Source organism: Cherax quadricarinatus, unplaced genomic scaffold, assembly GCF_038502225.1.
Source record: "Cherax quadricarinatus isolate ZL_2023a unplaced genomic scaffold, ASM3850222v1 Contig75, whole genome shotgun sequence".
Taxonomy (NCBI): domain Eukaryota; kingdom Metazoa; phylum Arthropoda; class Malacostraca; order Decapoda; family Parastacidae; genus Cherax; species Cherax quadricarinatus.
The window spans coordinates 127,501-141,580 of NW_027195101.1; the positions used below are offsets into that span (position 1 = coordinate 127,501).

The 14,080-nt window shown below is 45.3% G+C and overlaps 1 protein-coding gene across 2 annotated transcripts in view; it reads right to left on the bottom strand.

The window, feature by feature from the left end:
- The window catches only part of LOC128700994 (N-acetylated-alpha-linked acidic dipeptidase 2), a 47,388-nt gene extending 40,946 nt beyond the window's left edge, over positions 1-6,442 (bottom strand). The window contains exons 1-2 of one of the 2 annotated variants that reach the window (XM_053794538.2): positions 6,258-6,442; positions 4,012-4,130 (exon numbers count right to left, since the gene is read on the bottom strand). In XM_053794538.2, coding sequence (XP_053650513.2) covers positions 4,012-4,130 — 119 coding nt within the window. In that variant the 5' untranslated portion in view covers positions 6,258-6,442. Of the gene's footprint in view, positions 1-4,011; positions 4,131-6,232 lie in introns of both variants that reach the window. The other variant, XM_053794539.2, reaches the window with a different exon arrangement.
- Positions 6,443-14,080: the final 7,638 nt, after the last annotated feature.

Sequence of the window (14,080 nt, forward strand, 5' to 3'; positions counted from 1 at the left end):
CCAAATATCTGAATACGTTCACCTCCTCCATACTCTCTCCCTCCAATCTGATATCCAATCTTTCATCACCTATATATATATATATATATATATATATATATATATATATATATATATATATATATATATATATATATATATATATATATATATATATATATATATATATATATATATATATATATATATATATATATATATATATATATGTATATATATATATATATATATTTATTTATTTATTTATGTGTGTATTGTTTTCAAATTTGATTAATTTAATTTTCTGCATTATTTTAAGTAATTAAATCCATTAATTTTTTGGATGTGTTTATCCATTTAAATTTGCAATTAAATAGTGTTTTCCGGCATATAAGACGCACCCTTTTTCCCACAAAACAGTCTTGGAAAATCGCCTTGCGCCTTATATGCTCAAGGTAAACTAAGATAGCCATTAACCCTGAATATATCTATGATTTACCACTATAATTCTTCTGTCATGCGTCTTATATGCCGGAAAACACTCTTATATATCATATTTTTCACCATTACCTTTTTTTGAGACAAGTGGACGTTTATGCAACATTCTGTATATATTATTAATTCAATTTTCGCTCACCAGAAGCCACATTAAACCCTAATACAGTGGCACATCGGTATACGACCTTAATTCGTTCCATAACGCTGTTCGAGCACCAAATGAATTCATTCCCATAAGGAATAATGTACAGTACATTAATCTACATTGGACCCCCAAAAATATACTTACAAAACCACTTACAAAAATAAACTTACATAATTGTTCAAGTTTGGAGGTGTTCGTATACCGAGGTACCGCTGTATAAGGTGTTCGTATACCGAGGTACCGCTGTATAAGGTGTTCGTATACCGAGGTACCGCTGTATAAGGTGTTCGTATACCGAGGTACCGCTGTATAAGGTGTTCGTATACCGAGGTACTGCTGTATAAGGTGTTCGTATACCGAGGTACCGCTGTATAAGGTGTTCGTATACCGAGGTACCGCTGTATAAGGTGTTCGTATACCGAGGTACCGCTGTATAAGGTGTTCGTATACCAAGGTACCGCTGTATAAGGTGTTCGTATACCGAGGTACCGCTGTATAAGGTGTTCGTATACCGAGGTACCGCTGTATAAGGTGTTCGTATACCGAGGTACCGCTGTATAAGGTGTTCGTATACCGAGGTACCGCTGTATAAGGTGTTCGTATACCGAGGTACCACTGTATAAGGTGTTCGTATACCGAGGTACCGCTGTATACATGACAGAAGGGTAGTGGATGGGTCCCAAAATTTGCAGTCTTCTTAAAAAAATAACAGTATAGTTGAATGGGTAAACAAATGTAATTTGTGGAATATTTTTTCTCTGAGTTGAACAATGTGAGATTAGTTGTATATTTCTGGAGACCCTGTGAGATTAAGAAAGGATTTTGTTGGGGTTTTTAACTCCGGAGTGTTAGCCAGCCAGGATGATCCACGGTGGGGAGTGTTAGCCAGCCAGGATGATCCAGGGTAGGGAGTGTTAGCCAGCCAGGATGATCCAGGGTAAGGAGTGTTAGCCAGCCAGGATGATCCAGGGTAAGGAGTGTTAGCCAGCCAGGATGATCCAGGGTAAGGAGTGTTAGCCAGCCAGGATGATCCAGGGTAAGGAGTGTTAGCCAGCCAGGATGATCCAGGGTAGGGAGTGTTAGCCAGCCAGGATGATCCAGGGTAAGGAGTGTTAGCCAGCCAGGATGATCCAGGGTAAGGAGTGTTAGCCAGCCAGGATGATCCAGGGTAGGGAGTGTTAGCCAGCCAGGATGATCCAGGGTAGGGAGTGTTAGCCAGCCAGGATGATCCAGGGTAAGGAGTGTTAGCCAGCCAGGATGATCCAGGGTAAGGAGTGTTAGCCAGCCAGGATGATCCAGGGTAGGGAGTGTTAGCCAGCCAGGATGATCCAGGGTAGGGAGTGTTAACCAGCCAGGATGATCCAGGGTAAGGAGTGTTAGCCAGCCAGGATGATCCAGGGTAAGGAGTGTTAGCCAGCCAGGATGATCCAGGGTAGGGAGTGTTAGCCAGCCAGGATGATCCAGGGTAGGGAGTGTTAACCAGCCAGGATGATCCAGGGTAAGGAGTGTTAGCCAGTCAGGATGATCCAGGATAAGGAGTGTTAGCCAGCCAGGATGATCCAGGGTAAGGAGTGTTAGCCAGCCAGGATGATCCAGGGTAAGGAGTGTTAGCCAGCCAGGATGATCCAGGGAAAGGAGTGTTTTCCAGCCAGGATGATCCAGGGTAAAGAGTGTTAGCCAGCCAGGATGATCCAGGGTAAAGAGTGTTAGCCAGCCAGGATGATCCAGGGTAAGGAGTGTTATCCAGCCAGGATGATCCAGGGTAGGGAGTGTTAGCCAGCCAGGATAACCCAGCATAGGTAGGGTTAGCCAGCCAGGATAACCCAGGATAGGGAGAGTTTGCCAGCCAGGATAACTCAAGAAAGTCAGTGGGTATCAAGGACTGTCTGTCTTATTCCCATTGTGGTCCTTCAACCTTGTCCCCCAGGATGCCACCCACACCAGTCCACTAGCACCCAGGTACCTACTTTCTTGCTAGGTGAAGAGTGACAGCAAGTGTAAGGTGACTAACACCCAGGTACCTTGTTACTGCTTGGTGGACAGTGACAGCCGGTGTAAGGTAACAAACCCAGTGTCTCCACCCTCACCGGGGATCGAATCCCGGCCACTCAGCCTGTGTGGCCAGAGCGCTGCCAATCAGACCACAGTACATCCTACATATATGATACGCAATAAAAAGACACATCTTTCTGAATCTGCATTGATAAAACCACATATGTCACACATGTGTCTGAAGACCCTAACCTGACCTAACCTGACCTAACCTGACCTAACCTGACCTAACCTGACCTAACCTGACCTAACCTGACCTAACCTAACCTAACCTAACCTAACCTGACCTAACCTGACCTAACCTGACCTAACCTGACCTAACCTGACCTAACCTGACCTAACCTGACCTAACCTAACCTAACCTAACCTAACCTAACCTAACCTGACCTAACCTGACCTAACCTGACCTAACCTGGCCTAACCTGACCTAACCTGACCTAACCTGACCTAACCTAACCTAACCTAACCTAACCTGACCTAACCTGACCTAACCTGACCTAACCTGGCCTAACCTGACCTAACCTGACCTAACCTGACCTAACCTAACCTAACCTAACCTGACCTAACCTGACCTAACCTGACCTAACCTGACCTAACCTGACCTAACTTGACCTAAGCTGACCTAATCTGACCTAAGCTATCCTAACCTAACCTAACCTAACCTAACTTAACCTAACCTGACCTAACCTGACCTAACCTGACCTAACCTGACCTAACCTGACCTAACCTGACCTAACCTAACCTAACCTAACCTAACCTGACCTAACCTGACTTAACTTGGCCTAACCTGACCTAACCTAACCTAACCTGACCTAACCTGACCTAACCTGACCTAACCTGACCTTACCTAACCTAACTTAACCTAATCTAACCTAACCTAACCTGACCTAACCTGACCTAACCTGACCTAACCTGACCTAACCTGACTTAACTTGGCCTAACCTGACCTAACCTGACCTAACCTGACCTAACCTGACCTAACCTGACCTAACCTGACCTAACTTGACCTAAGCTGACCTAATCTGACCTAAGCTATCCTAACCTAACCTAACCTAACCTAACTTAACCTAACCTGACCTAACCTGACCTAACCTGACCTAACCTAACCTAACCTGACCTAACCTGACTTAACTTGGCCTAACCTGACCTAACCTAACCTAACCTGACCTAACCTGACCTAACCTGACCTTACCTAACCTAACTTAACCTAATCTAACCTAACCTAACCTAACCTATCCTAACCTAACCTAACCTAACCTAACCTAACCTAACCTAACCTAACCTAACCTAACCTAACCTGACTTGACATTGCTTGACTTAACCTGACCTGACCTGACCTGATCTTCTCCTTGTCAGTGCTGGAGAGGTTCTTAATGTAGTAGTGACCCACCAGACCACCAATCACCAGGCAGACTGCACCAGCTACCACCGTCACCACTGTCTGCCGACCAACCATCTGTCACCAGGAGATAACGTCAGCTATTAATAATAATAATAATAATAATAATAATAATAATAATAATAATAATAATAATAATAATAATAATAATAATAATAATAATAATAATAATAATAATGGAGTGATGATAATAAGACAATTGTGCCGTATTTAGGAATCTTTGTTAAGGAGACGTGTCGCCCACCAGTGGGATCTTCAGTCCAATACAGAGAAATGCTGGAAAATAAGGAGCAGTGTGAAGGGATCAGTCCCTTAACCTGGAGTCCAGGTCTTCACAGGGGGGAAAAGGTCACAACGAGTCCAGTGTCCTTCACCAGTATCAAGGTCACTGGACACCTTCACTAGCATAAAGGTCACTAGACACCTTCACTAGTATCAAGGTCACTGGACATCTTCACTAGCATCAAGTTTACTGGTCACCCTCACAAGCATCAAGGTCACTGGACATCTTCACTAGCATCAAGTTCACTGGTCACCCTCACAAGCATCAAGGTCACTGGACATCTTCACTAGCATCAAGGTCACTGGTCACCCTCACAAGCATCAAGATCACTGGACAACTTCACTAGCATCAAGGTCACTGGTCACCCTCACAAGCATTAAGGTCACTAGACACCTTCACTACCATCAAGGTCACTGGACAACCTCACTACCATCAAGGTCACTGGACAACCTCACTAGCATAAAAGTCACTGGGCACCTTTACTAGCATCAAGGTCACTGAACACCCTCACTAGCATCAAGGTCACTACACACTCTCACTAGCATCAAGGTCACTACACACTAGCATCAAGGTCACTACACACTCACTACCATGAAGGTCACTACACACCCTCACTAGCATCAAGGTCACTGGACAACTTCACTAGCATCAAGGTCACTAGACACCTTTACTACCATCAAGGTCACTGAACACCTTCACTAGCATCAAGGTCACTACACACTCTCACTAGCATCAAGGTTACTACACACTAGCATCAAGGTCACTACACACTTACTACCATGAAGGTCACTACACACCCTCACTAGCATCAGGGTCACTACATACCCTAACGAGCATCAAGGTCACTGGCCACCCTCACTAGCATCAAGGTTACTACACACTCTCACTAGCATCAAGGTCACTACACACTCACTAGCATCAAGGTCACTACACACTCACTAGCATCAAGGTCACTACACACTAGCATCAAGGTCACTACACAGTAGCATCAAGGTCACTACACACTAGCATCAAGGTCACTACATACCCTAACTAGCATCAAGGTCACTTCACACTCACTAGCATCAAGGTAACTGCACACTAGCATCAAGGTCACTACACACTAGCATCAAGGTCACTACATACCCTAACTAGCATCAAGGTCACTGGCCACCTTCACTAGCATCAAGCTCACTGGCCACCCTCACTAGCATCAAGGTCACTACACACTCTCATTAGCATCAAGGTCACTACTCACTCTCACTAGCATCACGGTCACTACACACTAGCATCAAGGTCACTACACACTAGCATCAAGGTCACTACACACTAGCATCAAGCTCACTGGCCACCCTCACTAGCATCAAGGTCACTACACACTCTCACTAGCATCAAGGTCATACACACTCTCACTAGCATCACGGTCACTACACACTAGCATCAAGGTCACTACACACTAGCATCAAGGTCACTACACACTAGCATCAAGGTCACTACACACTAGCATCAAACTCACTAAACACTCTCACTAGCATCAAGGTCATACACACTTCACTGCACACTAGCATCAAGGTCACTACACACTAGCATCAAGGTCATTACATACCCTAACTAGCATCAAGGTCACTGGCCACCTTCACTAGCATCAAGGTCACTACATACTCTCACTAGCATCACGGTCACTACACACTAGCATCAAGGTCACTACACACTAGCATCAAGGTCACTGGCCACCCTCACTAGCATCAAGGTCACTACACACTCTCACTAGCATCAAGGTCATACACACTCTCACTAGCATCACGGTCACTACACACTAGCATCAAGGTCACTACACACTAGCATCAAGGTCACTACACACTAGCATCAAGGTCACTACACCATTTCAAGGACTCACGACTTAAAAAACAATGTGACTTAACTTTTATCCCAATGATGACCGTAGCAATGAAGAGGCGGGGCCAGGAGCTATGACTCGACCCCAGCAACCAAGATTAGATGAGTACTTGTATCTCCGCCTGTCTTAAATCGAAGGATGGAAAGAGAGGGAATAATGGGTGGACAGGAGACCAGCAGGGAGGCCGGAGTGGCTTCCTACTCCACTGGCTTCTGGCTTACTACTGCGCCAGAGTCACTCTTAACCAGCAAGTACCTGGGTTGGTGACGCACTTGCCTTGCAGTTTGAGGTCCGTGGTTCGATCCCCGGTACGGGTGGAAACGTTGGTCACCCTTACACCTGCTGTTGCTGTTCACCTAGCAGAAAGTAGGTGCCTGGGTGTTAGTCACCTTACACCTGCTGACACTTTTCACCTGGACTCCAGACTAAGGGACTGATCCCCTCAAACTCCTCCTCATCTTCCACTGTTTCACTGTATTGGACTGAAGAAGCCACTGGTGGGCGAATGGCTAATGTAATTCCTCTATTTAATTCAGAGGATAAATCCATGTCATCAGACTACCCTCCATTAAGTCTGACATCTAGAGTAGGCAAATTATTAGAATATATTATAAATGATATTAGAAATTACCGTAATGAGCATTATTTGGTTAATAAATCTTAGTGTGTCCTTAATGAACCCATCAACCCAACAACACCATCAAAGGACCATACTAACCCATCAACCCAACAACGCCATCACAGGACAATACTAACCCATCAACCCAACAACGCCGTCACAGGACAATACTAACCCATCAACCCAACAACGCCATCACAGGACAATACTAACCCATCAACCAAACAACGCCATCACAAGACAATACTAACCCATCAACCAAACAACACCGTCAGAAGACCATACTAACCCATCAACCCAACAACACCATCACAGGACCGTACTAACCCATCAACCCAACAACACCATCACAGGACCGTACTAACCCATCAACCCAATAACACCGTCAAAGGACCATACTAACCCATCAACCCAATAACACCGTCAAAGGACGATACTAACCCATCAACCCAACAATGCCGTCACAGGACAATACTAACCCATCAACCAAACAACACCGTCAGAGGACCATACTAACCCATCAACCCAACAACACCATCACAGGACCGTACTAACCCATCACCCCGCCAACACAGTCACAGGATCATACTACCCCATCAAACCAACAACACCATTACAGTACCGTACTAACCTGTCAACCCAACAACACCATCACAAGACCATACTAACCCATCAACCCAACAACACAGTCACAGGATCATACTACCCCATCAAACCAACAACACCATCACAGGACCGTACTAACCCATCAACCCAATAACACCGTCAAAGGACCATACTAACCCATCAACCCAATAACACCGTCAAAGGACGATACTAACCCATCAACCCAACAATGCCATCACAGGACAATACTAACCCATCAACCAAACAACACCGTCAGAGGACCATACTAACCCCTCAACCCAACAACACCGTCACAGGACCGTGCTAACCCATCAACCCACCAACACCATCACAGGACCATACTAACCCATCATCCCAACAACACCGTCACAGGACCATAGTAACCCATCAACCCAACAACACCATCACATGACCATACTAACCCATCAACCCAACAACAACAACACCATCACAGGACCATACTAACCCATCAACCCAACAACAACACAATCACAGGACCGTACTAACCCATCAACCCAACAACAACACCATCACAGGACCATACTAACCCATCAACCCAAAAACACCGTCACAGGACCATACTGACCCAACAACCCAACAACACCATCAAAGGACCATACTAACCCATCAAACCAACAACAACAACACTATCACAGGACAGTACTAACCCATCAACCCAACAACACCATCACAGGACCATACTAACCCATCAACCCAACAACAACAACACCATCACAGGACCGTACTAACCCAACAACCCAACAAAAACAACACCGTCAGATGACCATACTAACCCATCAACCCAACACCATCACAGGACTGTACTAACCCATCAACCCAACAACACCATCAAAGGACAATACTAACCCATCAACCCAACAACAGCAACACCATCACAGGACCGTACTAACCCATCATCCCAACAATACCATCACAGGACCATACTAACCCATCAACCCAACAATAACAACACCTATGCAACAGTTAGGTATCTTCATTTCGAAACGTTTCGCCTACACAGTAGGCTTCTTCAGTCGAGTACAGAAAAGTTGATAGAAGCAGAAGAGACTTGAAGACGATGTAATCAGTCCATCACCCTTGAAATTTTGAGGTGGTCAGTCCCTCAGTCTGGAGAAGAGCATTAAACCAAAGTCTGAAACAATATGAGTTGAAGTGATAGGATGGAGCCTTATATAGCACCAGGAGGTGAGACGTAGGTCACTAGAAGACGCAAGAACGTAGATGTTGGGAGGTCAGGTCACTCTCAAATCCAGCCGTTCTCACTAGTAGAGGTTGTCGAAGTTGATTTCAGGTCTGTATCAAGATACCCTTGTGTTGCAGTCATCTCCATATTGTTTCAGACTATAGAACAATGCTCTTCTCCAGACTGAGGGACTGACCACCTCAAAACTTCAAGGGTGATGGACTGATTACATCGTCTTCCAGTCTCTTTTGCTTCTATCAACTTTTCTATACTCGACTGAAGAAGCCTACTGTGTAAGCGAAACGTTTCGAAATAAAGTTACCTAACTGTTTCATATGTGTCTTACCTAACAACCTGTCGGTATTTTATACCATTTTAATGTTCAACAACACTACCATCACAGGACCGTACTAACCCATCAACTCAACAAAAACTACACCGTCACAGGACCATACTAACCCATCAACCCAACAACACCAACACAATCATAGGACCGTACTAACCCATCAACCCAACAATACCATCACAGGATCATACTAACCCATCATCCCAACAACAACAACACCATCACAGGACCATACTAACCCATCAACCCAACAACAACGACACTGTCACACGACCATACTCACCCATCAACTCAACAACAACAACACCATCACAGGATCATACTAACCCATCAACCCAACAAAAACATGACTGTCACAGGACCATACTAACCCATCAACCCTACAGTACCATCACAGGACCGTACTAACCCATCAACCCAACAATACAATCACAGGACTGTACTAACCCATCAACCCAACAATACCATCACAGGACCATTCTAACCCATCAACCCAACAACACCATCACAGGACCATAGTAACCCATCAACCTAACAACACCAACAAAGGACAATACTAACCCATCAACCCAACAACAACAACACCATCACAGGACCATACTAACCCATCAACCAAACAACACCATCAAAGGACCATACTAACCCATCAACCCAACAACAACAACACCATCAAAGGACCTTAGTAACCCATCAACCAAGCAACAACAACACCATTACAGGACAGTTCTAACCCAACAACCCAACAATACCATCACAGGATCGTACTAACCCATCAACCCAACAACACCATCACAGGCCCATACTAACCCATCAACCCAACAACAACAACACCATCACAGGACCATCCTAACCCATCAACCCAACAACAACACCACAGTCACAGGACCGTACTAACCCATCAACTCAACAACAACAACACCGTCAAAGGACCATACTAACCCATCAACCCAACAACAACAACACCAGCACAGGACCGTACTAACCCATCAACCAAACAACAACAACACCGTCACAGGACCGTACTAACCCATCAACCCAACAACAACAACACCGTCACAGGACCGTACTAACCCATCAACCTAACAACACCATCACAGGACAGTACTAACCCATCAACCCAACAATACAATCACAGGACCGTACTAACCCATCAACCAAACAATACCATCACAGGACTGTACTAACCCATCAACCTAACAACACCATCACAGGACCATACTAAACCCTCATCCCAAAAATAACAACACCATCACAGGACCATACTAACCCATCAACCCAACAACAACGACACCATCACAGGATCATACTAACCAATCAACCCAACAAAAACAAGACCGTCACAGGACCGTACTAAGCCATCAACCCTACAACACCATCACAGGACTGTACTAACCCATCAACCCAACAATACAATCACAGGACTGTACTAACCCATGAACCTAACAATACCATCACAGGACTGTACTAACCCATAAACCCAACAATACCATCACAGGACCCTACTAACCCATCAACCCAACAACAACAACACCATCACAGTACCGTAGTAACCCAACAATACCATCACAGGACCGTACTAACCAATCAACCTAACAATACTATCACAGGACGGTACTAACCCATCAACCCAACAATACCATCACAGGACCGTACTAACCAATCAACCCAACAACAACAACACCATCACAGGACCGTACTGACCCATCAACCCAACAATACCATCACAGGACCGTACTAACCCATCAACCCAACAATAACAACACTGTCACAGGACCGTACTAACCCATCAACCCAACAATACCATCACAGGACCGTACTAACCCATCAACCCAACAATAACAACACCATCACAGGACCGTACTGACCCATCAACCCAACAATACCATCACTGGACCATACTAACCCATCAACCCAACAACAACAACACTGTCACAGGACCGTACTAACCCATCAACCCAACAACACCATCACAGGACCGTACTAACCCATCAACCCAACAACAACAACGACACCATCACAGGACCATACTAACCCATCAACCCAACAATACCATCACAGGACCATACTAACCCATCAACCGAACAACAACAACACTGTCACAGGACCGTACTAACCCTTCAACCCAACAACACCATCACAGGACCATACTAACCAATCAACCCAACAACAACAACACTGTCACAGGACCGTACTAACCCATCAACCCAACAACACCATCACAGGACCATACTAACCCATCAACCCAACAACAACAACACTGTCACAGGACCGTACTAACCCATCAACCCAACAACACCATCACAGGACCGTACTAACCCATCAACCCAACAACAACAACAACACCATCACAGGACCATACTAACCCATCAACCCAACAACACCATCACAGGACCGTACTAACCCATCAACCCAACAACAACAACACCGTCACAGGACCGTACTAACCCATCAACCCAACAACAACAACACAGTCACAGGACCGTACTAACCCATCACCCCAACAACAACAACACTGTCACACGACCATACTAACCCATCAACCCAGCAACACCATCAAAGGACCATACTAACCTATCAACCCAACAACAACACCATCAATGGACCATACTAACCCATCAACCCAACAACAACAACACAATCACAGGACCGTACTAACCCATCAACCCAACAACAACAACACCATCACAGGACCATAGTAACCCATCAGCCCAACAATACCATCACAGGACCGTACTAAACCATCAACCCAACAATACCATCAAAGGACCATACTAACCCATCAACCCAACAATACTATCACAGGACCATACTAACCAATCAACCCAACAACAACAACACAATCACAGGACCGTACTAACCCATCAACCCAACAACAACAACACCATCACAGGACCATAGTAACCCATCAGCCCAACAATACCATCACAGGACTGTACTAAACCATCAACCCAACAATACCATCAAAGGACCATACTAACCCATCAACCCAACAATACCATCACAGGACCATACTAACCCATCAACCGAACAACAACAACACTGTCACAGGACCGTACTAACCCTTCAACCCAACAACACCATCACAGGACCATACTAACCAATCAACCCAACAACAACAACACCGTCACAGGACCGTACTAACCCATCAACCCAACAACACCATCACAGGACCATACTAACCCATCAACCCAACAACAACAACACTGTCACAGGACCGTACTAACCCATCAACCCAACAACACCATCACAGGACCGTACTAACCCATCAACCCAACAACAACAACAACACCATCACAGGACCATACTAACCCATCAACCCAACAACACCATCACAGGACCGTACTAACCCATCAACCCAACAACAACAACACCGTCACAGGACCGTACTAACCCATCAACCCAACAACAACAACACCGTCACAGGACCGTACTAACCCATCACCCCAACAACAACAACACTGTCACAGGACCATACTAACCCATCAACCCAGCAACACCATCAAAGGACCATACTAACCTATCAACCCAACAACAACACCATCAATGGACCATACTAACCCATCAACCCAACAACAACAACACAATCACAGTTTCGTACTAACCCATCAACCCAACAACAACAACACCATCACAGGACCATAGTAACCCATCAACCCAACAATACCATCAAATGACCATACTAACCCATCAACCCAACAATACTATCACAGGACCGTACTAACCAATCAACCCAACAACAACAACACCGTCAGAGGCCCGTACTAACCCATCAACCCAACAATACCATCACAGGACCATACTAACTCATCAACCCAACAATACCACCAAAGGACCATACTAACCCATCAACCAATGACAACAACACAGTCACAGGACCATACTAACCCATCAACCCAACGACAACAACACCATAACAGGATCGTGCTAACCCATCAACCCAACAACAACAACACTGTCACAGGACCATACTAACCCATCTACCCAACAACACCTTCACAGGACTGTACTAACCCATCAACCCAACAATACCACCAACATACCATACTAACCCATCAACCCAATGACAACAACACAGTCACAGGACCATACTAACCCATCAACCCAACAACAAAAACACCATAACAGGACTGCACTAACCCATCAACCCAACAACAACAACACTGTCACAGGACAGTACTAACCCATCAACCCAACAACAACAACACAGAACCGTACTAACCCATCAACCCAACAACAACACCATCACAGGACTGTACTAACCCATCAACCCAACAACAACACTGTCACAGGACCGTACTAACCCATCAACCAAACAACACCATCACAGATCCATACTAACCCATCAACCCAACAATACCATCACAGGACCGTACTAACCCATCAACCCAACAACAACACCGTCACAGGACCGTACTAACCCATCAACCCAACAACAACAACACCGTCACAGGACCGTACTAACCCATCAACCCAACAACAACAACACCATCACAGGACCGTACTAACCCATCAACCCAACAACAACAACACCGTCACAGGACCGTACTAACCCATCAACCCAACAACAACAACACCGTCACAGGACCGTACTAACCCATCAACCCAACAACAACAACACCATCACAGGACCGTACTAACCCATCAACCCAACAACAACAACACCGTCACAGGACCGTACTAACCCATCAACCCAACAACACCGTCACAGGACCGTACTAACCCATCAACCCAACAACAACAACACCGTCACAGGACCGTACTAACCCATCAACCCAACAACAACAACACCGTCACAGGACCATACTAACCCATCAACCCATCAACAACACCGTCACAGGACCGTACTAACCCATCAACCCAACAACAACACCGTCACAGGACCGTACTAACCCATCAACCCAACAACAACACCGTCACAGGACCGTACTAACCCATCAACCCAACAACAACAACACCGTCACAGGACCGTACTAACCCATCAACCCAACAACAACAACACTGTCACAGGACAGTACTAACCCATCAACCCAACAACAACAACAACACAGAACC